The 26296-nt window shown below is 50.7% G+C and overlaps 2 protein-coding genes across 2 annotated transcripts in view; both read left to right on the top strand.

Moving 5' to 3' along the window:
- The first annotated feature begins 278 nt into the window (after window positions 1–278).
- Window positions 279–14733, top strand: MARCHF2 (membrane associated ring-CH-type finger 2). Its single transcript, XM_030879581.3, has 5 exons — window positions 279–407; window positions 4233–4460; window positions 9848–10043; window positions 11510–11719; window positions 13967–14733. The coding sequence occupies exons 2-5, from the start codon at window positions 4285–4287 to the stop codon at window positions 14123–14125; spliced, it is 741 nt and encodes a 246-aa protein (XP_030735441.1). The 5' UTR covers window positions 279–407; window positions 4233–4284; the 3' UTR covers window positions 14126–14733.
- Window positions 14734–17079: 2346 nt separating this feature from the next.
- HNRNPM (heterogeneous nuclear ribonucleoprotein M) overlaps window positions 17080–26296 on the top strand; it is a 39057-nt gene continuing 29840 nt past the window's right edge. The window contains exons 1-2 of the mRNA XM_030879569.3: window positions 17080–17233; window positions 25783–25952. Of these exons, the coding sequence (XP_030735429.1) occupies window positions 17121–17233; window positions 25783–25952 (283 nt within the window). The 5' untranslated portion in view covers window positions 17080–17120. The remainder of the gene's footprint in view (window positions 17234–25782; window positions 25953–26296) is intronic.

Here is a 26296-nt window from a genome sequence, read left to right as displayed (position 1 = left end):
GTAACGGTATCTATTAACTGGTCTTCTGCAGGTGGCGCCACGTGCCCCGCTCGTGCCCCGAGTCGGCATGGGGAGGGGCCAGAGATGGGGGCGGGACATAGACTGGGGTGGAGCCAGGACGCAGCAGGGGCGGGGCCAGCAGCTGCGGCGCCGCCGGGCCTGTGCGGCCCAGGACGTCCCCGTCGCCTCTGGCCCCGCCTCCCAGGGCGGGAGTTCTACGGCGACTGGCCAGTGTAGGCGAGAGGCGGTCGCCATTGGTTCGTGGCGCCGTCTGCTTGGCGGGCGGTGTCCCGACGCAGGTGCCGGCCGGAGCGGAGCTAGCGGCGCTGACGAGACCGGCCGGGCCGGGACCAGGGCCGGGGCAAGCGGAGGGGCCTGCGCGGCCGCCCGGCCCGGCCGCGGATCAGGTAGGCACGGGCGGGACGATGGGGCCGGAGGGTGCCGATCCGCGGGCCGGCCCCGAGTTTGAGGCCCGAGCCCGGCCCCCAGGCGGGACGGCCGGGCTCGGACAGTCGGCCTCAGCCTTCCCAGGGACTAGGTGATCGCAATTTCCGTCTTTGCAGAAGTCAGGAGGTCCTCTGGGGGCCGGCACACAGTAGGTGCCTCTCTGAGCCTCGGTCTCCTCATCTGTGAAACCGGGTCATCCTAGTACCAACCTAATTGGGCTGTTGGGAGGAATCAGGAGGTGGCAAATGAGGAAAGCGCTCTGCACACAGTAGGCGGTCAGTAAATGACCAGTCACCTTCCCCAACCTCCTCCTCAGAGGGGCTCTGCCAGGAAAATAGTAAATATAATGACCCAGGCACTTGGTTAGCAGAGTGCCTGCCTGTTCGTGTGTGCTCAAAACGGGATAGCCAGAATTTATAGGATTAGGTCATTTAGTCCTCTATCGACCATATTAAGTGGAAGTACTAGAAACGTTCCCTGCTATACGGATGAGGAATCAAGGCTCAGAGAGGTCAAGCCTTTTGCACAGGGCTACACAGCGAGTAATGATCAGAGCTGCGATTAGAGCCTGGCCTTCAGTGCAGGGCCATTCAAGTACTGAAGGGCATACAGGAGCCTCTCTGTGGTAAGTGAAGAGGAATGAATGCATTTGACAGGCTCCATGTTTATCCTAAAAAATAATAACAGTGAGCATTTGTTGAGTGCTTACTGTGTGCCAGGCACTGGCTGTGCCTTGTCTCATCAAACCCTACCAACAGCTCTATAAGCTGATGACGGTAATTATCAATAGAGCTAATATTTATTGACTTTCTCATATTTATGCATGTATGAGCTGGGTTTCACTGGGACCCCCATTATACAGAAGAGAAAACTGAGGCCCAGAGAGCAAAGCAGCTGGACTGAGATGACACTGTGGGGAGCTAGGGCCCTCTGACTCTTCTTCCCTTGGATTCCTGCCCTCAGAAAAAAGGAGTCTGGGTAGGTGTGGAAAGGTTGTGGTTCCCCAGCGCCACCCCAGACAAGCCTAGCCAAGGGCGAGCTTCGCTGGAGGAATTGAGCCTGGCTGCTCCTTCCCAGGAAGCCCTCAGCAGACACAGTCCACTAGCTTCATCAACTTATTTGACAAAGGAGAAAAATGAGGCCCAGAGAAGTCAAGTGTCTTGTTCCAGGACAGACAGCATTAGTAACAGAGTCAGGACTTAAAAGAACCCAGATCTCTTGAGTCCCAGACCCACCCACTGGACTAAGTTCAAATCCTGGCACTGTCCTGACTTAGCTGTGTGATCTTGGGCAAGAAGCTGCCCCTCTCTGAGCCTCAGTCTCCTCACCTGTCAAGTGGGGGTAATTATTGGACTTACGTCATAGTTTTGTTGTGAAGACTCAGTGAAATCCATCTCTCAAGCACTGGGCCAAGTTTGCTTGAGGCATTGGCTCGCTCTGCCATCCCAGCAGCCCCAGAGCTGCAGCCACCCTATCCTTGCATCCAGCCTCGAGTTTGGCCTCTTGCAAGCCCAAGCCTCTGTGCTTTGCACAGATCTCTAGCCTCTAAATATTTCTGATTCCCGTCATGGGTGCTGGCAGACCAGGGTCTGGGAGGCGGGGTCAAGAGACCTGGCTCTCCCAACCCTGCGTTTACACAGAGGAGGGGCTGAAAAATTAATGCAGGAACTCTGTACTAGACACAGGGCCAGGTGCTGGAGAGACTGATGAGTGGAAGACGGATGTGGTTAAACCAGTAGATGAAGAAATAAGAGCATTTCATGGGAATTCCCTGGCGGTCCAGTGGTTAGGACTCTGCTCTTTCACTGCTGAGGGTCCAGGTTCAATCCCTAGTCGGGGAGCTAAGATCCCACAAGCCGTGCGGCGCGACCAAAAAAGAAAAAAAGGGAAAGAAATAAGGGCATTTCAGGCCCGTAGGCAGAGAGTCTTCTGCGCTGTTCCTAAGGCCGCTGAGTCACTGGACCCCCTGGGTCTGGCCGTTGCCCGGTTCTTGGATGGATCGAGAGGGAGCCCACTGTGGCCGTATGCCTGAGCACCCTCTCCAGTAGCTGCTGACTCAGGAATAAAGGCGGCATTGGCCTCTCAAAATAAAAAGGAAAGAGCATTTCAGAGAGGGGTACATTCTGTAAGGGCAATAATGTGGACACCAATGGCACTTTGACCAGAGTGGTCAGGGAAAGCCTCTCTGGGGAGGTGACCTTTGAAGGGGACACTTATAACAACTGTTTGAGTTCAGTGAGCTTAGAACAGTACCCGGCTTGCAGTAGGTACTTAATAAACAGTAGCTGCTATTATTATTTTGGTGATTTGCAGGCCTTGCATTAGCAGATTTTACCAGTGTTTTTGTTTTTCCCTTGACAGTAAAAGAAATGATAGAACTTAATATACAGTAGCTGTGATGTTTCTTGTGATGCCCAATTACTTGCAGAAATGTGAAGGCCAATCCTTGGAGGGGCAAGAGGAGTGGATTCCCCTCTGCCTGCATTCCCTTGGGTAACCCAGCGACTTCCCTGCTGGCCTCTGAGCTGGAAATTCTGGTTGCAGGCACTCGGAAGGGACAGCAGTGTACACAACATGGCAGGCCTGGCCACTGCCCTGAGGATGTTATCTCAGTCATGCAGCCTTCCTCCCAGCCTCCTCCTGCCTCTGGGCTGACACTTGCTTATGTGGCCAACAGCAGCCCAACTATAGAGGCTCAGAAGGGCCTGCTGAGCCTGGAGGTCTTCTGGCTGAGCTGTTCAGAGACTGTTGATCTGGCAGCAGACTGTCCTGGTGCGAAAAGTTAGCCAATGACTTACACTGCTTCCCTCCCGCCCCTCTTTGGGTCTCAGAGTTTGACTGGCAAGGGTTGGTAAAAAACAATTGTGGGGGGACCTCAGCGAGTGTTTCGGGGGTCTCTGGATCATAGTTCCTAGGGACAAACGGTGGAGTATGAGACAAGTTTGGGACAGAGATCCTTAGCTCCAGAGCACCTGTATTGGCTTCAAGAGGCCTCTGTTACTTTCATGAAATTCTTCAAGGGAAACACACAAGACTCGCTGGCTGGTTCTGTGACGGAAGAAGAGCTTGCCAAGGGTTCCTTTTGTCAGGTCAGACCCTGGGGTGGGGGACAGAATCCTGCTGAAGTCTCCCACCCAGAGCAGACTCCAGATTGCTCCGGTGGCCTTTCCTTGGGGACAGAGGCATGGGTTAGAGCAGCTGCTTTGGTGGGTGGGGACAGAGACTGTCATGGTCCTCCCCAGCCTGGGCCACTTCCTTGATAGCCTGAGTTATCAAGGAGTTCAGAGCCCCACAAGAGGCCGTCAACCAGGAGGGTCAATGTGACTCACCATCCTGGTCTGCTGGGCCAAGTTTCTAGCTCAGTTCTGGCCCACTCAAAGGTGGGCGTGAGCCCAGGCCCAGCAATCCAGTCCATGGAGAACAGTCTCTACATGGTTGGCGGGCATGGTTCTGTTCCTGGAAAGCGCCAAGCACAGGGCCTGCTACACAGAAGGTGTTCAGTCACTGTTAGGTGCTGTTATTATGTCTGGAAAGGTGATATTGGGGGTGACCTGCATGCTTTGCAGGCTGGGCCGGGCTGGCCTTTCTTAGGAGGGTCAGAGGTAATATAATCAAGCCCCTGAGACGTGCCAGGCCTGGGCTGAGCTGCATGTGTGACCTTATTGAATCCTCACAGCCCCCTCCAAAGCCCCATTGTATAGATTGGGCAACCGAGGCTCAGAGAGCTGGATTCGGTGTGTGGCTTGCTAACCTTGCCCTTAATCTTCCTGCCGGCCTCTCCCCAGGCTCCTGGGACCATGGGCCTCGGGCCCTGAGGACGCGGGGCTCCCTGTGGCCATGACGACGGGTGACTGCTGTCACCTCCCTGGCTCCCTGTGCGACTGCTCCGACAGCCCCGCCTTCTCCAAGGTCGTGGAGGCCACGGGCCTTGGGCCACCCCAGTATGTGGCACAGGTGACATCAAGGGACGGCCGGCTCCTCTCAACTGTCATCCGGGCCTTGGACACACCGAGGTTAGTGGTGGCCAAGCAGGGATCTTTGCCTTCACTCACTTCGCTCTCGGGCCCAAGGGATTTCCTCCCAGCCCTGCCTGGGGTCAGAAATCCAACTGCGGGAATCCCCTGGTGGTCCAGTGGTTAGGGCTTGGTGCTTTCACTGCCGGGGCCTGGGTTCGATCTCTGGTCGGGGAACTAAGATCCCACTAGCCGCGGGCCAGAAAAAAAAACAAAAAAGAAATACAGCCACCTAGAGGGGCCAGGTGGGCAAATAAACCAGTAATCACCACGTGGAAACTGGCTAGCCAGGTCTGATTCTTCATGAAAAGCAGAAACTCCAGATTACTGGGTGAAATCTGAAGGTCCAATGTTGATGAGTAGCTCACGTCTTGGGGAGGCTGCTTGAGGAAATGGCTGGATGTGGACTCAGGGTGCCTGGGCTCAGGTCCTGCGTAGAAGCCTCTCTCCCTGTACAACCTGGGAAGAGTTGCTTCACCCCCGTATCTCTAAACTGGGGACGCCTTCCTCACTGGGTTGTTTTGAGAGTACGTGGCCGTGGTCCACATAAAGTGCCCGCAAGGGGCTTTGCCACCTCCTAAGCAGTTGATAAATGTATTTAAACCTCAGTGCCAGCCTTCCAGACCCACGTGTGAGCTGAGTCTGCCTGGTTCACCAACTTGTCACCAGTTCCAAGGAAAAGAGATTTAAGGAAACCCCACACAAATTTAAATCCACTTTAACTCGTTAAGATTTAATCTGGCCACCAGTTTTTCAAGTTTAATGTATTTTCATGATGTTTACTTGAGACAATTTAATTCATAAGCTTTTCTTTCCAATTTTTTTTATTGTTACGATATAACACAATTTAGCTTCTTGGCCATTTTATTTTTATTTAATTTATTTATTTTATTTATTTATCTTTGGCTGTGTTGGGTCTTCGTTGCTGCACGCGGGCTTTCTCTAGTTGTGGCAAGCAGGGGCTACTCTTCCTTGCGGTGCGCGGGCTTCTCATTGTGGTGGCTTCTCTTGTTGCAGAGCATGGACTCTAGGTGCGCAGCTTCAGTAGCTGTGGCGTGCAGACTCAGTAGTCGTGGCTCGTGGGCTCTAGAGCGCAGGCTCAGTAGTTGTGGCGCACGGGCTTAGTTGCTCTGTGGCATGTGGGTTCTTCCCGGACCAGGGCTCGAACCCGTGTGCCCTGCGTTCGCAGGTGGATTCTTAACCACTGCGCCACCAGGGAAGCCCTCTTGGCCATTTAAAAGTGTACAGTTCAGTGGCTTTAAGTACATTCACAGTGTTGTGCAACCATCACCACCATTCAACCCCATAACTGTTTTGATCTTGCAAAACTGAAACTCTGTCCTCATTAGACACTCACTCCCCAGCCCCCGGCCCCCACCATCTACTTTCTGTCTCTGTGGATCTGACTCCTGTAGGGACCCCCTGTGAGTGGAATCAGACAGTATTTGTCCTTTTGTGACGGCTTCTTTCACTGAGCATCATGTCTCTAGGGTTCATCTGTGTTGTAGCAGGTGTCAGAGTCAATTCATAAGCTTTTCATTCAAAACATAAAAAGAAGCAGATGGAAGCCTTGCAGTGCTTTGGAGGGAGCCCACTGCCAGTCACCCTGTAAGTCTTTGCCTGGCATCACTTCTTTCAGGAAGCCTTGCCTAAGCCCAGATGAGATTGGCGTTCTCCTTCTGGGCTTCCTCCAGGGTCTTGGTTTTTATGTCTGCATCTCCATCAGACCCCCTGAAGTCAGGACAGGGTCTGTGCTGCTTGAGCCAGGCTGGGAGCAAGGGGACCCTTGGTGGGCCCAGGGGCCTCCTAGCCGGAGCTGCCGGGGTGGGGGGCAGGGAGGAAGTCTCCCTCCATGGGATTCCTGGGGGCCACTGAGTGAGTTGACGTCACCTTGCCCCACCCTCCCTTTTTACACCTGGGGAAACCGAGTCCCAGAGGGAGCTGGACCCCTGCCAGTGTCACTGAGCAGAGCTGAGGCTTGAACCTAGGGCTCCCCCTTGGGTGTGGGGGGCAGGAGGAGAAGCCTGTTCGGTCCCATCAGCCTCCCCTGCAGCCCTCAGAGACCCAGGCAAGCAGCGGTACCAGAGCGGCCCCTCCGCGGGCAGCTGGTGGTCAGGACAGCTCTGCCCACTGAGACCGACCGCAGGGCCCTCCTGATCTGCCCCTCTGCCATTTTTTATTTTTTTGGCTGGATTGTATGGTAGTGCTATTTTTTTTTTAATTTTTAAATTTTTTATATAATTTTTAAAGGTTACAGTCCATTTACAGTTATTACAAAATATTGGCTCTATTCCCGGTGCTGTACAAGACATCCCTGTAACCTATCTGACACCCAATAGTTCGTACCTCCCGCTTCCCGACCCTCACGTTGCCCTTCTCCTCCCTCTCCCCTCTGGTAACCACTAGTTTGTTCTCTATATCTCTGAGTCTGCTTTTTGTGTTGTTATACTCACTAGTTTCTTGTATTTTTTAGATTCCACACATAAGCATATAGTAATTGTCTTTCTCTGTCTGATTCATTTCACTCAGCATAACACCCTCCAAGTCCATCCATGTTGCTGCAAATGGCAAAATTTCGTTCTTTTTGACGGCTGTCTCTTCTGCCTTTTTGTTTTGTTTTGGTTTTGGGCTGCACCGTGAGGCATGTGGGATCTTAATTCCCCGGCTAGGGATCGAACCCGTACTCCCTGCAGTGGAAGCACGGAGTCTTAACCACTGGACCGCCAGGGAAGTCCCCCCTCTGCCTTTTTTTTTTTTTTTTCTTGCCGTACGCGGGCCTCCCACTGTTGTGGCCTCTCCCGCTGTGGAGCACAGGCTCCAGATGCGCAGGCTCAGCGGCCATGGCTCACGGGCCCAGCCGCTCCGTGGCACGTGGGATCTTCCCATACCGGGGCACGAGCCCGCGTCCCCTGCATCGGCAGGCGGACTCTCAACCACTGCGCCACCAGGGAAGCCCCCCTCTGCCTTTTGATGCAGCTCAATCCCAACTTGCCCAGACTGAAGGCCAGGGCAGAACAACCCTTCCTAGAGAGAGGGCTGCTGTTTTCCCAGAGGGTTGTCATCATCCAGGGATGGGGCCCTCTTTACAGCCTCCTGGCCGATCTCCCCAGGAGGAAATGAGGATCCTCCACTGCCACTGCTGGGAGGTGCTGGGATCGGCAGAGGCCACACAAGCAGGTCACTGTCCCCCTCCTTCTCTTCACTCACCCTGTAACTCCTCCTCCCAGCCAGCCTGTGCCATCTGGGAGCAGCAAGGGTGGGGCTGAAAGATACTGTCCCCAGCACCTGGCTGGTTCCATGACCATAAAATCAAGCCTTCCATTTCACTTCAGAGGAGACCCTGATTCCTGGGGGCGCATGGCACCCCAAGTGGGGCAGAAAGTTCTGGACCCTGAAACCTTGAGAGGACAAAGAGGAAGGCCCAGGAGGTATCTCCAGGCCCCAGGACAATCCACAAAGGCTCAAGGCTTGAGGGCCAGCACCTGGGGCCCCTCTGGCCTCTGTGAGGCATCCATTCTCTCCGCCCCCTGGTCTGTGAGCCAGGCCCTCCTGGAAGCTGCCCTGAGCATTTCCACACCCCCCAGCCCTTCCACCTGGCCTCCTCCCGCTGCCCGATTCCCCATGGCTTCCATTTCCATCTCCCTTCTGCCCATGGAGCATGCTCTGGTCAGCTCCACTGGGATCTGTGGATGTCTCACCCGCTCCCCCGTCCCATCTCCTCCTCAACTGTATCATTTGCATAATTTTCCTCCCAGAATTTCGGGAGTAAAGCCCATTTCTCTTGCCCTACTACCGGTGGCAGGCAGCCTAGTGGCTCAGAGTATACAGGCCTGGAGTGACTTCCTGGGTTCCAATCCCAGCTGTGCCCGACGACTGGCTGTGTGACTTCTGCACAAACAGGTTAACCCCTCGATGCCTCAGTTTCCCTGTCTGTAAAACAGGGGCAAAAAGAGCACCTTCCTCCCCGGCTCCCTGTGAGAATGAGAAAAATTAACCCAGATGTTGCCCTCCAAATTGTGCATGGGACCTCATCAGTGCTCAATCATAAATCAGTGTGTGCTTTGTTTTCTCTGAACTTGCACCTCTGAAGTAGGGTTCTTCAGGGGCAAACCCCAAAACCGACGTGGCTCTCCCTCAAGGTCCTCGTCACTTCCACTTCCCGGCTTGGTTTCCGGAGCAGGGATCCCTTTCCTGTTCACTTGATGTGTGTGGGGAGTGTGGGAGCAGAGGGGAGCCGGGCATGCCCTTTTGACCTTGGAGGAAAAAGTAGCAGCCCAGGCACAGGATTGAGGACCAGAAAGCAGACCTGAGGGGTCAGCTCAGCTCTTGGGTTTCAAAGCAGCCAGGCCCCGTCCCACAGCAGGAGACACTGAGAAAAGGATAGAAAGTTTCTGAGGGGAAACTGGCGTTATCTGGAAAACAGCTCTCCTGCTCCGCCTCCTCCGTGTGTTCCCGCAGTCCTCTCTCTGGGCAGAAATGTCTGGAAAACAATGACTCATGTGCTGGACAGCCGCTGGGGCCACCAAGGCCACGCCCCTGGCCCTGAGCTGCCCCAGGAAGGACCCAGCATCCCCAGAGACCAAGCTGGGGCCGAGACTTCCCTGAAGCAGCTTCCTGCAGACGCTTTTTATGTCTGTTTTCCGAGCCTCACTAGAGCAGAAGAGCCAGGGAGCTCTTCTCCCTGGACGCACAGGTTTCTTAGGTAGCATGGCCTTCAGGTGCGGCTGGATCCAGAGCTTCTGATGGTGTCCTTGAGACTCTGCTTCTCCTTATCTCTTGGCTCCACCTTCCTCTGTTTCCCTCTGTTTTGGCATCATTTACAGACTCCATGTGGGGACCAGGCTGCTGCCAGCAGCTCCAGACTTACATCAGCCATGCTGCCTGTAGTTCTGGAGTTTAGGGAAAAAAAAAAAAAAAAAGAATTTCAGGAATCAATTCCCAGTGGCTCTGATTGCATCACACATGCTGTTCCCTGAATCGGCCCCTGTGACCAGGGACGTGTGGTGTTTTGATTGGTCAGGCCTGAGGTCATTAGGGGTGTCGTCTTGAGGACCAAGAGTTGAGAGTGGATTGGTTGCCCAGTACAATCATGGTGGCATTGTAGGAGAAGGAGGAGTGGACGCTGGGCAGGCAGGTACAAGTGATGCTCACCCTGGGCTGAAAAAGGTGCCACGGGAAACTTGGGGAGGGAGCACATCACTCCACCTGTGGGAGTCTGTGAAGACTTCCCAAGGGAAAGGATATTTGGAGCCGGGCGTTGAAGGATGAGTAGGAGTTTGCCAAGTAGCAGCATATAGGGGTGATGCTGAGCTTGTGATCCAGTGCATGTGAAGTAGGCATAGACAGGAAACTTGATCGTTACTCATGTGTCCCATCTCTGTGTCTAGCGATGGTCCATTCTGCAGGATCTGCCATGAGGGAGCGAATGGGGAGAGCTTGCTGTCTCCATGTGGTTGCACCGGCACACTGGGCGCTGTGCACAAGAGCTGTCTGGAGAGATGGCTTTCCTCATCCAATACCAGCTACTGCGAGCTGTGCCACACGGAGTTTGCAGTGGAGAAGAGGCCCCGGCCCCTCACAGAGGTATGCTTGGGAGTCTGAGGTTGGAGTGGGCAGAGGGGAAGAAGGTAGGCGTGGGGCAGGAGGAGGGAATTGCCCTGGAGGATCCTGGGGGGCTGGGGAAGCAGCTTCTCTATAGGGAGGAACCTTTCTCCTGTCCCCAGGGTCAGTTCTGCTGATGGGGGTGGGGAACCGGGCCTGAGATTCCAGACCTGACAGACCCTGTGCCTCCTCCCTGTTTTGATCACTTCAGGTGACCCTAAGGCTTAGACCTGAGGAATGAGAAGGGAGTGCCCAACCTGAGGAAGGGCAGTCCTGGCAGAGGGCACAGCAAGTGCAAAGGCTCTGAGGCCAGGAGAAGCTTGGTGTTTTTGACAAAGCCCACGTGGCTGGAGTGGAGCTAGTTAAAGGAGGAGGAGAGTGGCCCAGAAGGAGGGGTAGTGGCCTTGCCGGGGGGCTTTGTGGGCCAAGCCTGGGAGCTTAGACTGTAGCCTGAGTGTGCTGGGTGGGGGTTGAGATGGGATATTCCCAGGCATGACGGGAGCCACATGGCTTTCCAGAGCATTGCTGGTTGCCCGGGTGCCCTCCAGGCTCCTCTCTGCCCAGCTTGGCTTGGCATGGGGCAGCTGAGAGCTGCAGGGGGATGTCACTGTGCCGAGGTGTGGGCTCCTGGAAATGCCCCTGGCCCACCCGGGACATTGGGCTCTTAGGAGAACAGTTGGAGGGAGAGCCAGCCTGCCTGCACCGCTCCCCCCGACACGCTCCCACCCCAGTGCCTTTGCACATGCTCTTTCTGCAGCCTCGAGCGCTGTCCCCCCCATTCTTCACCAGGCCCCTTCTGCTCATTTGGTTCTCTGTGGTGCCACCTCCTCGGCATAGCCTTCCCCATCCGGATCATTCACCCTGTTTCATGCCTCCCCCGACTAGCATGGGAGCTATGGGCAGGGACTTTTTCCTGCCATCAACTGTGGCAGGCAGTGTAGCATAGAGGCCAAGACGCACAGGTCCTGGGACAAGACTTCCTGGGCTCCAGTCCTGGCTTTGTGGACGACTAGCCATATGAGTTTGCACAAATGGGTCAGCCTCTCTGTGCCCTCAGTTTCCCCCATCTATAAAACAAGGTCATGGGACTTCCCTGGCGGTCCAGTGGTTAAGACTCCATGCTTCCACTGCAGGGGGCATGCGTCTGATCCCCTGCATGGCCAAAAAAACCAAAGAACCAAAAAACAAAAAACAGGGGCAGAAGTGCCCCGCACCTATCCGGGCCTGGCCTGTCATCGTCATCGTCTCCATAAATATTTGAAAGAAGGAATGAACGCAGGGAGGTGCCAGGCAGGAGGCTGGTCCTGCAGGGCCCAGTGATGAAGATGGGCATCAGCAGAAGGGGCGGAGGGCCTGGCGGTCCTGCACCCCATCCCCCCGCAGAGGCTCGAGGGAGGGCGGTGCATGACGCTCTCTCTCAGCGGCTCCCCCTCCCTTCTTCCCCGCAGTGGCTGAAGGACCCAGGGCCTCGGACAGAGAAGAGGACACTGTGCTGCGACATGGTGTGCTTCCTGTTCATCACGCCTCTGGCCGCGATCTCAGGCTGGCTGTGCCTGCGTGGGGCCCAGGACCACCTCAGGCTCCATAGCCGGCTGGAGGCGGTGGGGCTCATCGCCCTCACCATTGCTCTCTTTACCATCTACGTCCTCTGGACGCTGGTGAGTGGCTGCCTGCCACAGAGCAGGCATCTGCGAGCAGTCAGGCCCGGGGTTTGGTCAGTGGCTTGGAGGGGGTAGGGGGCGCCCTGCCTGCCTCGGTTTGTGGCTGGCCCTCGGGTGGAAGCAATTCCCAGCATCTCATGGAGCTCCAGATTCCAAGCTGGTCCAAGGTCCAGGGAGCCAGGCGTGAACCTTCTGCCCCAAGGATACAAGGGCACGTGATCACCTCTGCTGAGTGCAGGCCCTGCCAGCCACGAGCTCCACCAAGACTGTACTGGCGGTGGAGGGCGGGTGAGGGGGTTGGGGGGGGAGAGGCAGAGGGACACCAAAAGGCTGCGGAAGAAAGAGTAGGAGAAAGAGAGACAGAGAGAGAGGACCATCAAGAGACAGAGAAGGGACTTCCCTGGCGGTCCAGTGGTTAAGACTCCACGCTTGCACTGCAGGGGGCATGGGTTGATCCATGGTCCGGGAACTAAGATCGATCGCCCCACACGGGGGTGGGGTGGGTGCTGAGAGAGAAAACGACTGGGGTTGAGAGAGAGGGAGTGTAGTGGGGTGTTGTCCCCGGCTTCTGGCAGGCATGAGAACCCTCACTCAGAGAGGAAAGGTCCCCAGAGTCTGGCCCCTCAGACAGAACCACTGGCCTCCAGCTGTGGGGCACTCCCTCCTCAAGAATTGTTTCCCAGCACATCCACCAAGCAGGTTTTTTTTTTTTTTTTGTGGTAGCGGGCCTCTCACTGTTGTGGCCTCTCCCGTTGCGGAGCACAGGCTCCGGACGCGCAGGCTCAGCGGCCATGGCTCACAGGCCCAGCCACTCCGCGGCATGCGGGATCCTCCCGGACCAGGGCACGAACCCGTGTCCCCTGCATTGGCAGGCGGACTCTCAACCACTGCGCCACCAGGGAAGCCCCAAGCAGGTTTTTTAATACAAGTAGGATGAAATCATAGGTCCTGCTTTGCAGTCTGCTTGTTTTCACTTTGCTAATGTCCTTTAAAAAAAAAAAAAGGCAGCCACCCAACAATCCTTGATTGTATGGGCATGCTGTATTTTTTTAACTAATCCCTTTTGATGGACACTGGGATCATTTCCAATGTTTTTTTTTTGTTGGTTTGTTTTTTTGTTTCCCTTCTTTTTTTTGCCGTTATAAACTGTGTTTTGGGTGCCACCTGTGCAAATGTTTCTTGGAACTGGCTTGGTTAAAGAGTATGAACCATTGACATTTATTGGAAAAAAAAAGTTTTTTTTTTTAATAGATTTGACTCATTAGAGCAGTTTGAGGTTAAACAGCAAAATGGAGCATAAAGTACAGAGTTCTCCAAAATCCTCCCCCACACCTGCAGAGCCTCCTCCACGATCAGCAGGGCACCAGAGCAGTGCATTTATCACAGTCGATGAACCAACACTGACACATCATCACCCCCAGCCCATAGTTTACATTAGGGGTTCACTCTTGGTGTTGAACAATTTGTGGGTTTAGACAAATGTATAATGACATGTATCCACCATTAGAGTGTCATACAGAGTATTTTCACTGCCCTAAAACCCCTGTGTGATCCTCCGGTTCATCGCTCCCACCCCCAAGCCCTGCTAACCACTGCTTCTCTTACTGTCTCCATAGTTTTGCCTTTTCCAGAATGTCCTATAGTTGGAATCATGCAGTCTATAGCCTTTTCAGTGAAAGCACCGAGTCCTAACCACTGGACCACCAGGGAATTCCCTGTAGCCTTTTCAGATCTGCTTCTTTCCCTTAGTCATATGCATTTAAGCTTCCTCCATGTCTTTTCATGACTTGATAGCTCATTTCGTTTTGGTGCCAAATAACATTCCATCGTCTGGATGTCCCACAGTTTATTTATCCACTTACCCACTGAAGGACATCTTAGTTGCTTCCACATTTTGGCAGTTATGATCCATTGACGTTTGGCCCCTTCCAAGAGGCTTTATCACTTCACTGCCACCCTCTGAGAGACAGAAGGGGACCCCCCCCCTTCCACACACACACACACAGACTCTCTCACCTTTGCAGGGCCCTCAGTGCTGGTGGGGAGGTTCCCCAGGTGAGGGAATGGGTGTGTGTGCACTGTCTGTGTGAGAAATGCCTGGATGCTGCCCCTGCTTCTGCAAGCAGGAGCCTGGTCCTGGTTAGGTCGAGGCAGATGCCTCAGGGGCCCGCTTTTCCTCTCTTGGGGGTAGAGGCTGGATGGCCAGAGGCTGGCCCTCCCACTCATCTCCACCCTGCCCTGCAGGTCTCATTCCGCTACCATTGCCAGCTGTACTCCGAGTGGAGAAGGACCAACCAGAAAGTGCGCCTGAAGATCCGGGCCACCGATGGCCCCGAAGGCACCCAGCACTCCTCTCTGGCAGCTGGGCTCCTGAAGAAGGTGGCAGAGGAGACGCCTGTGTGAAGGCCGGGCTGGCAGGGCCAGAGGCAGCTGGCGATGCCCTGGTGTTTGGAAGGACAGAAACTGCCCGACACTTCCGCACAGCTGGAATGCTTCTTAGGCCAAGAGATGCCAAAGTGGAGCTGATTCCGTGATTCCCGTGTAAAGCTATTCTCAGATCGTTTTGCACACTCTTACACACGAGGAGAACAGACGGACGTGGTCCCGAGCTTCGGATGGAGCAGGCACCCTGATCTCATTCTGAGGTCTACCTGGCCCCTCCTGGGCCAGCAGCCATGGCCAGAGGCGAGTCGCGGGCACCCATCGAGCTGGGAGGTTCCGCAAGCTTCTTGCACTTTTCTGCACCTGGCAGGCTCACATTCCCGGCACCCTCAACTTTATAAAGTTGCACCGTGTTTCAAAACCCACCCCCCTACCCCACCCCACCCCCAATGAATAAAAGGAGCCCTTGCTGGACAAAACGGACCTGTCAGTCACGTTTCTGAGGCCTCAAAGTGAGGGCACGGGGACCGAGGGGAGTCAGGACCACACAGAGGTAACAGCAGCAACAACCAATGCTCTCAGCTGGTTTGAGGGATCACAGGGCTAGAAGCAAAGTGCGAGTTTTCAAGTGAAGAGCAGGTAGCAAGGCTATGTATTAAATGATTTAAAATAAATATACATAAGAATAGTGTCTACTTCCTGTGTGTCTCCCGTGGGTCAGATACCCCGCTGGGCCCTTTACACTCACTCACAAGTAATGTCCACACTTACCGAGGGTCACCCTGAAGAGGGCCCAGTACTTTTTTTTTTTTGGCCACATCATGCAGCATGTGAGGTCTTAACTCCTCAACCAGGGATCGAACCCTCACCCCCTGCATTGGAAGCACAGAGTCTTAACCACTGGACCGCCAGGGAAGTCCTGAGTTGTAGTTTGGTGCTAGGCTGACTTTCATGACCCTTAACCCTAGCAGAGAGAGAGCAAGTCTTAGACTCAGATCCTTTGACAGAGCGTATGACTGAATTTACACTTTAACAGCATCATTCTCTTATTTATTTTTTACAATAAGCTATTTATAGTAGGGTTTCAATGTGGGCTGTGAGGTAAAGCAACATTTTAACATCCTTTTTTTCTTTGACTGTACTGGGAGGCTTGCAGGATCTTAGTTCTCCAACTAGGGATCGAACCCAGGCCTTGGCAGTGAGAGGGCAGAATCCTAACCACCAGACCGTCAGCGAATTCCCAAAACATCCTTCTTTTAAAGAAAATAAAGTGTCAGTTACAGGAAAGAGTGAAGGAATTAATAGTGCAGGCAATGGCTAAACCCAGGAATCTGGGCAGTGTTGGATTAAATCAACCAGCCTATAGAGGAGCACAGCCTAGTAGAAAGTTTGTCTCCTCAGCCTGGGCTTGGCTTGTGGCTCATCTCCAGTCACACCCACTGCCGGAGAAGGGATCAGAGAAAAGGTGCCTTCTTGTCCCCGCTGCTTTGTATTCGGCCTCCTCTCCATGATTCTGACAGACTGCTGTGGCCTCTTCCGCCATTTCTGAGCCCTGTTGGGCGAGGGAATTCAGAGATTCATGAGGCTTCTTCTGGTCCAGGGGCCCCTCTGGTCTAGAGAGATCTAAGGGGGAGGGGGGAACTTCCCTGGCTGTCCAGGCCAAAAAAAAAAAAGAGAGAGAGAGAGAGAGAGGTCTAACGGGGAGGAAAGGAAACTGAGATAGATTCCAGTGGGACCATGTGAAGAGGGTTGGTGTGCACAGGGGATTTTAGTAGATCAGAGATTTCCGGGGGGAGGGGGCGGGGTGGGTGGGTGGAGATGAGAGGAGGGGCTTGCAGATGGGCAAGAGAAAGGAGTTCTGAGACAGGTGAGTCTGGGAAGTTCTTGGGAATGGGAGCTGGAAAGAGAGGCTGGGGCCTATCCTCTGCCTTAGCCTGGGCTATTGGACTTATTCTCCGGGCCTGGAGTTCTCAGCCTGGCTGGATTAAGTATTTAATTTGGAGGAAGGTGTGGCAGGTGAGATAGTTCCTCAGAGCCTGATGAAATGTAGTTATTTTGTGAGATAGGGGGAAAAAAACCCATTTTTCCCATTGTGAGCTTAGAGTTTGGTGGTTAGATGGGAACTTCTTCAAGATCCAGTGAAGCATTTATTTCAAAGTACCAGAGACAACAGAGACCAGGGGTGGCTGCTGGGTAAGGGAGCCTGAGACCTCTGAATGCTGGGGGCTCTGGCCTCTTCCCAGGCCACTGTGGCTGTCCCAGGACATGGTCCTGTAACAGCCCTGAAAACCCATTTGTGGACAGGGCCAAGCTCTCAGGGCAGAGGGACCGACGGTCAGGCAGGAAGGAGCCTCCATCGTGTGATTTCTATCACCATGTTTGGCTTCTTGCTTGTTCATTCACTCAAGAAACATTCATAAACACATTCAAAGTCTCCAGCTAGGCGTCTGGTTGTTGACGGCTGTTAGTGAGAGAGACCTAGGCCATGGGCTCTGCGCCCAGGACTTCTCAGAGTGGTGGGGAGACAGGTCGGATAGAGCCCAGATATTCTTGGTGCAGGACGATACTTGCTTAGAGAGAGAGCATTTTACACATTTGTCCTACGGCCTGGTCTTTCAGTGTCCTACCCTTGCCTGCCTAACTCCTTTCTAGCCTAGTAAACAGAACTTTCGCTGCCCTTCTGCCCTAGCTGTGATTACAGAAAGCTGGGAGTGACGAGGTCCACGTGTGGGGGGGTGGAGAGATGGTGCCTCTACCAGACCTGGAGAGCGGATGGAGTATCCAGTAGGCGCCAAACGCAAGTTAGTTGCGAGAATGAATTAGTAACAGCTGACGATGCGCGCCTGCGCGCGGCGGGGGCGTGGCCCGGAACAGGGGCGTGGCCCGGGGTTGGAGGGAAGGAGGCGGGAGGCCGCCGCGGCGCGAGCAGACGTTACTGGTCGAGCTGGATCACGTGAGCACGCAGGCGCAGCGCCGCGCATCCCGCTCGCTCACACAAAGCCCAGACGCGGAGAAAATGGCGGCAGGGGTCGAAGCGGCAGCCGAGGTGGCGGCGACGGAGCCCAAAATGGAGGAGGAGAGCGGCGCGCCCGGCGTGCCGAGTGGCAACGGAGCTCCGGGCCCGAAAGGGTGAGTACTCCACGGCTCCTTGTCCCTGGCCGGGCACTTCTGCGGCGGCCGGCGGCGGCTCTGTTAGGTCTTGGCGGCTTCCCACCGGCGCGGCCTCGGCCGGGCTTTCCCCTCAGGGTCTGCCGAGGGTGGGGGCCGCCCAGGCCGTGAGGGATGAAGCCGGGCGGCCCCGGGAGCGCCTCTAGGACAGCTCCTTCTTCCCAGGTCTCGGGCCTCAACTCCCCCGGTCCCTCCAGGCCGGGTCCGACCCCGACCCCGACGCAAAGGCCTCAGGCTGGGCCTCTGCGCGCGGGGATAATGGCGCGCGGGCCACGGAGCCGATGAGCCCCGGAGTCCGCGACCCGCTCGCCTGTCGGGTGACCTTGGTTGGGCGCGTGGTTTCACGTCTCTCCGCAATGGCCCGGGGCCTCAGTTTCCCGATCGGTAAAGTGGGGGGAGGGGAGGGATTGCGCACGCAGGATCTCGCCCGTTGTCGGTCCGGGTAAACGGTAGCAGAGGCGGGTGGGTATCGGGAAGGACCGCGAGGCCGGCTCCGGGAGCCTCCTCCCCCCCCCGCCCCCCGGCGCGCGCCGTTCCCCTCCTTTCCAGCCCCCCCTCCCCCGTCCCCGCGATAAGTGCCTCTGTCGGAACCGCCCCTCGCTCCACGCTCTGGCCACGGCTCAAGTCCCTTACCTCCTCCCCAGGTGCGCAGTAGGTATTTGTGGAGAGATCGGACCTGCTGCTCAATGTTCAGCCGTAGAAACAAACTATAGGGGGAAAAAAAAAAAAAAGGAAACATTCTCTTCCGTGTTCCAGGGGAAGATTTTTCCATCATCAGGCGGGTTCACCCATTTCCAAACTCCGTCACCCTTTCAGTCCTGGTTAGAGGTCTGTCTCGGGTCCTCGGTTTTTAAAGTTTCCATAAAGCTTTAAAGCATCACCTTATGTCCCCTTGAACCCCATTCATTCTGATTACAGGCGCCTGAAAGATGGAGAGACGTTTTGCCTCCTCCCGGCAGCTGTCGGGGGGAGGACAGGGGAAGGCTGGGCACACATTTGATTTGCCACATACGTTTTTTTAAAATTGTGGTAACATACGTAAGGTGAAATTTACAGTTTTAGCCATTTTTAAGTGTACGATTCTGTGGCGTCAACTGCATTTGCGGTGTTGTGCAGCCATCACCAGTATCCACATCCAGAACTTTTTCATCATGCCAATTAAACAGTAACTTCCTCTTCTCCCCCTCTCCTGGTTACCTGTGTTATACGTTCTGTCTCCTATGAATTTGCCTTCCCACAAATTTTTAATTGGAGTTCGTGGGGATTAAAAGTGAATGTAGTTAAAACGCTTTGTTAATGAACACTCACTAAATACTAGCTATGTTGTTGAACTTTCTCTCCTTAGGTGGGGAGGAACAAAATACCGTGGTTACTGGTCCTTGGAAATCAAGAGAAAGGCATCTTAGAAGTATTCCCAACCCTTTATTATTGAAAACTGTGGAAAGGGATGTGTTCATTTAAACTTTTTTCATTACCTATTTCCTTTATTTCTTTATCACAGGATGGAGTGCTGCTAGAATCGTGCTAGGTGAGAAGTTATTAGTTATAGATTATAGCATCTGGGGTACATTTTTCAAATTTCCCATTTTCCACTGTCCATTTCCAAATAGTCATTTTGTGACTGATTCCAAATAGTCATTTTGTGACGAACGTTAACACATGGGCTATTAGAAAGAATCTGAAGGTTTCAGAGCTAAAAGAGCCCTTGTTGGAAAGAACCTCAAAGTCTAGGACTGCTTAGTAGAGACTATTTTAGAAAGTTACGAACACTCAGATCTGTTTGGGAGGGCCATTGGAAAAGTTAGTGTTCGTTGTGTTTTTTTTACATCACAGAGTTTTTAAAGCAGAGTTCTTTAGAAAACAACCCCCCTACCCCCACAGGGAAGGCCAAGGAATATTTTTGTAGTAAAGTAATTGTTCTGTGGTATTAGTAAAAGGAGTTACTAGGTAGGGAGCATGGAGGGGCTCCCCTCCCCCCAACCTAACCAGCTGGGGGCAGTTAACAGGTGTTCTTCTAGGGGGAGGAGGATGAAAGATGATGGAGAGAGGCACAGGAGAGTGTCCAAAGACTAGGGATTTTTATATATTTATATATTTGATATGTATTTATAAAGAACCCAAACTGCTGGAGCACTGGGGGCCAGCTGGTGGGCAATGAATTCCAGACGAAGGAATTTAGATTTTTATCTTGAAAGCCTTTGAGGGATGGGAAATGAGTGAGACTGGATTCTTCTTACTTTGTCTCCACCAGGAGTGGAGTGTGCTGTAAACCAAAAAGGCAGTGAGATAGCAAGCTTGATGAGGACCCCAGATGGGACAGCTTGTTTTGCAGTTCCTTTTCTTCTGGGTATAAGAGGAGGATTTGTTTTATTTTGATGAGAAATCTGTTCCATCTAAAGACAGTCAAGGGACTTCCCTGGTGGTGCAGCGGTTAAGAAGCCGCCTGCCAGTGCAGAGGACACGGGTTCAATCCCTGGTCTGGGAAGATCCCACATGCCGTGGAGCAATTAAGCCCGTGCACCACAGCTACTGAGCCTGCACTCTAGAGCCTGCAAGCTGCCACTGCTACTGAAGCCCGCGTGCCTAGAACCCGTGCTCTGCAACAAGAGAAGCCTCCACAGTGAGAAGCGCGCTCACCACAACTAGAAAAGCTTGCATGCAGCAGCAAGACCTAATGCAGCCAAAAATAAATGAATAAAAAAAATAAATTAAAAAAATAAATTCTGAAGTTAAAAAAAATAATCAAGATTCAGAGTTAGAGTATATTAATCAGGAGGTAAAAGCGTTCATTTTAGAGGACTATGTAGGCTTAGGTTTGATTTTTTTTTTTAATTTAAAATTTTATTTTTTAAAAATAAAGCTTGCACTGTCCATTTAAAATCAGTGACTTAACCTACTCCACTTTCAGAGTAACCTTGTGGCTGAATCAGAAAACTGAGAGAGAGGCTATTTTAAAAATGAAACTTTGTATTTAGTATAAATTCCTGGGGATGTAATGTTAGTGTTGACACTGTTTTACAGTCAAGAAAAACTTTTTTTTTTTTTTTAAACAATTGAGAAGACCCAGGTTAAGGAAATTGACCCAAAGATCTGGGGGAGGCCATCTTGACTCCAGGTCCTTTGCTGCTTCCACACACCACCCTGGTAACCTCTCACTGAACACAGTTATTTAAAGTGTTTTTTTTTTTAACCAGATTCTCCGTGCTTTGCAATGATTTGAGTGTTTGCTGTACTTTAAAAAGTGATGGTATACTTGATAGTAATTTTGAGGCACATTTGATTGTGAGCTCAAGATTAGAATAGGGGCTGTAGGTTGTTTGAATGCATGCTGCCAGCTCTTTGCTTTCACTTTGCTCTTTGATTTTATTCATGGCTAGGCAGGGAGATGCTAGTCTGCAAAGATTAGGTTGCTTGTTTCATTTAGGAGTTTGCAGATGGTCTCTTCCATTACCATGTTTTGCAGTCATAGAGGTGAAAGCTGAATTGCTCCTTTGGTAGTCTGTAATGAGTACAGTGCCTAGGTTTCCTCAGCCACGGCCCCAGTGGGCTTATTTTAAAGCTTAATCAGTATGTGCAATGGTAGAAGGCAAGGAGTGAATCATTCTCCAGAAAATTTTTGGTACAAAAATATATCATTGCCACAGTTAGTGTGCCAAGTCTCTCCTTTAAACTTGTCAGGGTGGATAAGTAACCTCCTTGCACAGATGAAGGAACTGAGGCCTGACAAAGAGTTGGTGACATTGGGGTTCAGACCTAGATAACCCTACCTCTTAGTCACCCGTAGTACTGCTCCCTTAGGTATTGTGCTTAACATTTACCAACCTGCTTTTTGTTAGGCTGATTGTTGATTCTCAAGACATCCCTGTGAGCTACATGGATACAGGTTATGCTGGTTTTGCTGGTAAAGAACCAGAGACGGAAAGCGCTTAAGTCACGTGGGTAGTGAAGAGGTGGACCTGGAGCTAGAATAGTGTTCTCCACATCTTAAATGCATTAGGGGAAACTCAGAATTGAAAGGGTTTCTGTGAAGAGTCATTTTATATAAGGGATGGTTCTCAAGGGAATATGGGGGGTGGGGGAGTCTTTTCCCTCAGGAGATGTGGTCAGGATTTCAAGGTATCGGGGTTGCCGTTTCAAACTACACTTGATTGAAAAACTGTGAGAATAATGAGAGTATTATATGTGAGAGGGAATGCCATGGAGGCGTAAGGGAGGGTAGGGATTCACTGTTTTACATGGTGAATGTGGCAGCCCTTGGTGAAGTAGGCAGGCACTCAATCTTTTTACTTGTGATCTTTATGTACAGTATAATTCTAGTATGGTGGAGCAGTGACATGTTAAATTATCAATTTTCAAAGAATGCAGTCAGTGAAACAATTCCAAAGCCATATTAAACATACTTAATCTATTTTAATGATTTGAGAGGTTCTTGCAGATACTTTGGCCTTATCTTTATTGATGTATCATGAATTAGGTTGACAGAATGTCAGAAAAAGTTTTTTAACATATTGGGTCTATTTAGAACTTCAGGTAGATGATTGGGTGCCAGAATCAGATGGGGTGTTCATTGGGAATTGGGAGCCACTTAGCAAGGAGAATATTGGTAAGGCATTTAGCTTGCTTAGGTAGCTTCAGTTTCTTTGAAAGATGACAAATTTGTTACTTTATATAGGAGTTAAAAGTCAAGTTATATTGGGGTCAGGTTTGAAATTTAAGAAACTAGTGGAAACTTAAAAAGTGTATAATTGGGGCTTCCCTGGTGGCGCAGTGGTTGAGAGTCCGCCTGCCGATGCAGGGGACACAGGTTCGTGCCCCGGTCTGGGAATATTCCACATGCCGCGGAGCGGCTGGGCCCGTGAGCCATGGCCGCTGAGCCTGCACGTCCGGAGCCTGTGCTCTGCAACGGGAGAGGCCTGAGTACCGCAAAAAAAAAAAAAAAAAAAAAAAAAGTATGATTGGCACAATAAACTGAATAAGTTGGAAGTGTACGATTTGATACCCTCACTGAATCAAGATAATAAATACAACCATAACCCCCTTTGCTCCCCCTTTGTAATCCTCTGAGTCCTTTTTTTCCCCACCCCCAGGCCATTAGTATGCATCAGTGGTTCTCAGTGGGGTGATTTCTTCTTTCCCTTCAGGGGACGTTTGGAAGTGTCTTGGAGATACTTTTGGTCTTCATTTTCAAGTCTGAGGAATGGGGCTGCTACTGGCCTCTCTGGGGTAGAGGTCAGGGATGCTGCTGAACATCCTACAGTGTACAGGGCAGCCTCCCACAACAAAAGGATTATCTGGCCCCCAAATATCAGTAGTGTTGAGGTTGAGAAAACCCACTATAGATTAGTTTGCCAGATTAGATTTTCTCAAATATAGTTGTATATGATGAAATATTACCATATGTACTCCTCTTTTGTCTGATTTCGAGTGTAAGTATTTTGAGATTCATCCACGTTGTGTGTAGTTCATTACTTTTTGCTGAGTAGTATTTCAGTGTATGGATATACTATAGTTTGTTTATTCATTTACCTGTTAGTAGACATTTAGATTTCCTTTTGGGATATTACAAGTAATGTTGCTATGAGCATTCGGGTCTAAATTTTTGTATGGATATATTTTCTTCTGGGTAAGTATCTAGTTGTGGATAATGTATGGTAGGTGTGTTTTAACATTTAAGATTCTATAATCTAAATTTGGGGTATTTAGGATAAAGCAGTTTATTTCATCAGTGTAGCTAAATTATAATCTACCTATAAAAATGTGCTTCTAAAAGTTTTTCACAGTTAAGTGTTATATGTATTTTAGGGCTAGAAGCATATTCCCCTAATTTTATCCCGAAGGTAAGTGAGAAAATTGAATTAAACATTTAATAAATGGGCTTTTCTTAAACTGTCACATCATCTATACTTGAACATGCGTCACGTGAGGTTTCTTTGAGGGTGGTTTTCTACAATTCTGTCAAGAATAGAGTTGATGGTGATTATTAGAGTTACAAAAAGGTCAATTTTTTAAGAAACTGGAAGTGATGAGATAGGAGGAAACTTCTCAGAGAGAGGAAATGATTAGCCAGAGAAAGACTTGGGTGTAGTAGTGCTTTGCTCACACCTTGGCCATAACCCATTTGAGCTGCTTTCTTGATGATGAGCCATGTGAGGTGGATTAACCCCAAACCAAATCCCCAGCTTCTGGGGTTAGATTGGGTAGTTTATTCTTAGCAGTAATGATGCATGGCAGAATATGGCCTAGACACTTTGTTACCTACTATGTCTTGTAATTCGTTATTTATACATTTTGTAACTAATAAGGTGAGCTGGGCAGTCTTTGAAAACCCAGGCTGGAAGCATTACTGTGTCATGAACCCTGTGTCAGAATAATGTTTTTTAATGTAGATTGTAGAATATTTGGGTTTCAAAAGAAACCAATTCTAAAATATATTCCTACCCACAGGCCCTCTGTAGGCCCATGAAATGTAGATTGATCTACATTTTATGAATTGTTGTAACACACTTCCTCCTTATGTAGGGAGGGTGAGATGCATGCTCTGTCTGGCAGACGGGTGCAGGGCTTTCATATGGAGTGGATGGGTGGACTGTGCTTGCGGTGTGCAGTCAGCCTGAGGAGGGTCTGTTGTGAGCCTGGGTAGACAGAGTGAAGAATTCTAGGAATCTGGGGATTGGTGTGGCCCTACTCCCCCTCCCCCATCTGCCGACCCATGTGAAGGTCTGTTTATTGCATGTTGGTATAGTTCAGATCATAGAGGAAGTTGCTTTCCTTAGTTTTGCCTAGGGTGATAACTTCACTGGGTTACCACTTGGCACGGCTGTGTTTGGATATGAGGGACCAGTAGAAAAAAATACTTTGGGGACTACAAAAGGTTGCTGACTTAAATTTTTCCAAGTACACTGAAAATCCTCCAGCTACCATTGATGTTTGAACAATACCCCTCCCCCACACAGGGAAGACATCTCTTAGAATAAAGATCAACCCTTTACGTTAAAGAAGGTGGTCTTATAAATCATCAATGCTGTAATCTTGACTTTTTGTTTTCTTTCCATTTTTGTTGTGGATCACAAAGTCTCTGCTAGAATCTGTAGTTTGGGAGTCCCTTGATTCTCACTGGTGGAAAGCATAGGGCTTGGGAAGCAGGAAGTGCTGGACTTAGTGCCCTGAGAGGACTTCTGTGGCTGCTGCCTCCCCAGTTGTTCCTGGTCAGCTCTCACAGGTGTCTGCCTATGGTCAAAGGGGGCTCGGAACAGCCACACGCAGCCGGCACAGGGCCTTGCCCTGCTGTGCACACCCTGTCCGGTTCCTGGGCTATGGACTGGGCTTCCAGCCTGTCTTGTTCTGTGCTTTGGGAGCCTGCGTTTCTTGTGAAACTTTTCCTGCCCACTCTTAAGCCAGATTCATACCTGTAGAGCTTAGAAATGTTAACTCCATGGAAGCACCTAACACACAAAGGTAAAGAGGATTACAGGAAAGGCCATGTCAGAAAAACGAATCCACCCTTCTTTGCCAAAGGTGGAATTGTTTGCGTGCTGTCTTTTACCTACCAGCGTTGCTCAGACTTCAGTTTCCCTAGCCTCAAAGTAATAGGGTTGAGTAGAGAATGGTTTCTTTCCCTTAAAAATTTTGTTTTTAAAAATTGTGGTAAAATATATGTAAATTTTGCCATTCTAAAATGATTACGTGTACAGTTTAGTGGCATTAGGTACAGTGTTGTACACTATGCCAATAGCCACTCGCCATTTCCAGAACTTTTTTCTTTTATCATCCCAAACAGAAACTCTAGCCATTAAACAGTAACTCGCCATTCCCACCTCTCCCCAGTCCTTGGTAACCTCTATTCCTTTTGTCTCTATGTCTGGCTTATTTCACTTAGCATAATGTTTTCAAAGTTCATCTGTGTTGAAGCATGTATCAGCACTTCATTCTTTTTTTATGGCTGGATAAGTACTATTCCATTGTATGGATCTACCACATTTAGTTTATTTCATTCATCTGTTGGTGGACACTTGGGTTGTTTTCACTTTTTGCTATTGTGAATAATGCTAATGGTGTACAAGTACCTGAGTCCAATTTTTTTCCGCCCACAATGAAAGACACTTTTATTTGTAAAGCTAAGATTGGTTGGACCTATGTGTACCACCTCATTTCTGTTCCATGAAATGTTACAAATCTTCTTTCTCTTTTCCTGTTTCTGTCTTGGCGTTAAAGCACCTTGGGCAGGGAGTTGGCCTGTCTCCCCCACCTCTGTTAGAGCCCCACAGGAGTGTGTGAAGGCCTAGGAAAGCACATTTGTCTTGGGAATGATTTTTTTTCATAGGTGGGTTTTAAGGAGCGTACTACTGCAATATTCTGCTGTATGGACCACTTTAGTTTGTTTCAAATCAGAATCAATATTAGTCTTGTGTTACATGTAACTTTGTGTGGGATTGTAAACCTGGAAAATCAAATATTGTCTTTAGTATTGTGCTAACATATGGACTTTTTTTCCCCCTCTCTTTTGAATTCAGTGAAGGAGAACGACCAGCTCAGAATGAGAAGAGGAAGGAGAAAAACATAAAAAGAGGAGGCAATCGCTTTGAGCCGTATGCCAATCCAACTAAAAGATACAGAGCCTTCATTACAAACATACCTTTTGATGTGAAATGGCAGTCACTTAAAGACCTGGTTAAAGAAAAAGGTAATGGTACTGGTGGTTGAGTAGGGTCAGAAGGTTGGTGTGTCATCTTTTCTGTGGATAATTCCTTGGTTATTTTTTTGTCAGTGAAGCTGTTCTGGGTAGAGCATGTGTTCTCTCCAGGCTTGAGAGTGAAGCCCCCCCATCCTACTTTTTTATTTTTACTTTTTGTGGTCATGCACTTGTGTGTCAAACAGGTTGTTTGTTTGATCCCTTGGCCTATGAATGATTTTACTGGCTTAATATGGTTAATAGGGCTTTGATTAAGCTTGAGGGGAGCCTCTTTGTGTTAAGGAAATTTTTTGAATTCTTCATATGAGGTGGGAGAAATTTTTTCTTTTTCCTTT

The sequence above is a fragment of the Globicephala melas genome, chromosome 3 (genome assembly GCF_963455315.2).
Source record: "Globicephala melas chromosome 3, mGloMel1.2, whole genome shotgun sequence".
Classification (NCBI taxonomy): domain Eukaryota; kingdom Metazoa; phylum Chordata; class Mammalia; order Artiodactyla; family Delphinidae; genus Globicephala; species Globicephala melas.
This window is presented reverse-complemented; position numbering and strand designations above follow the sequence as displayed.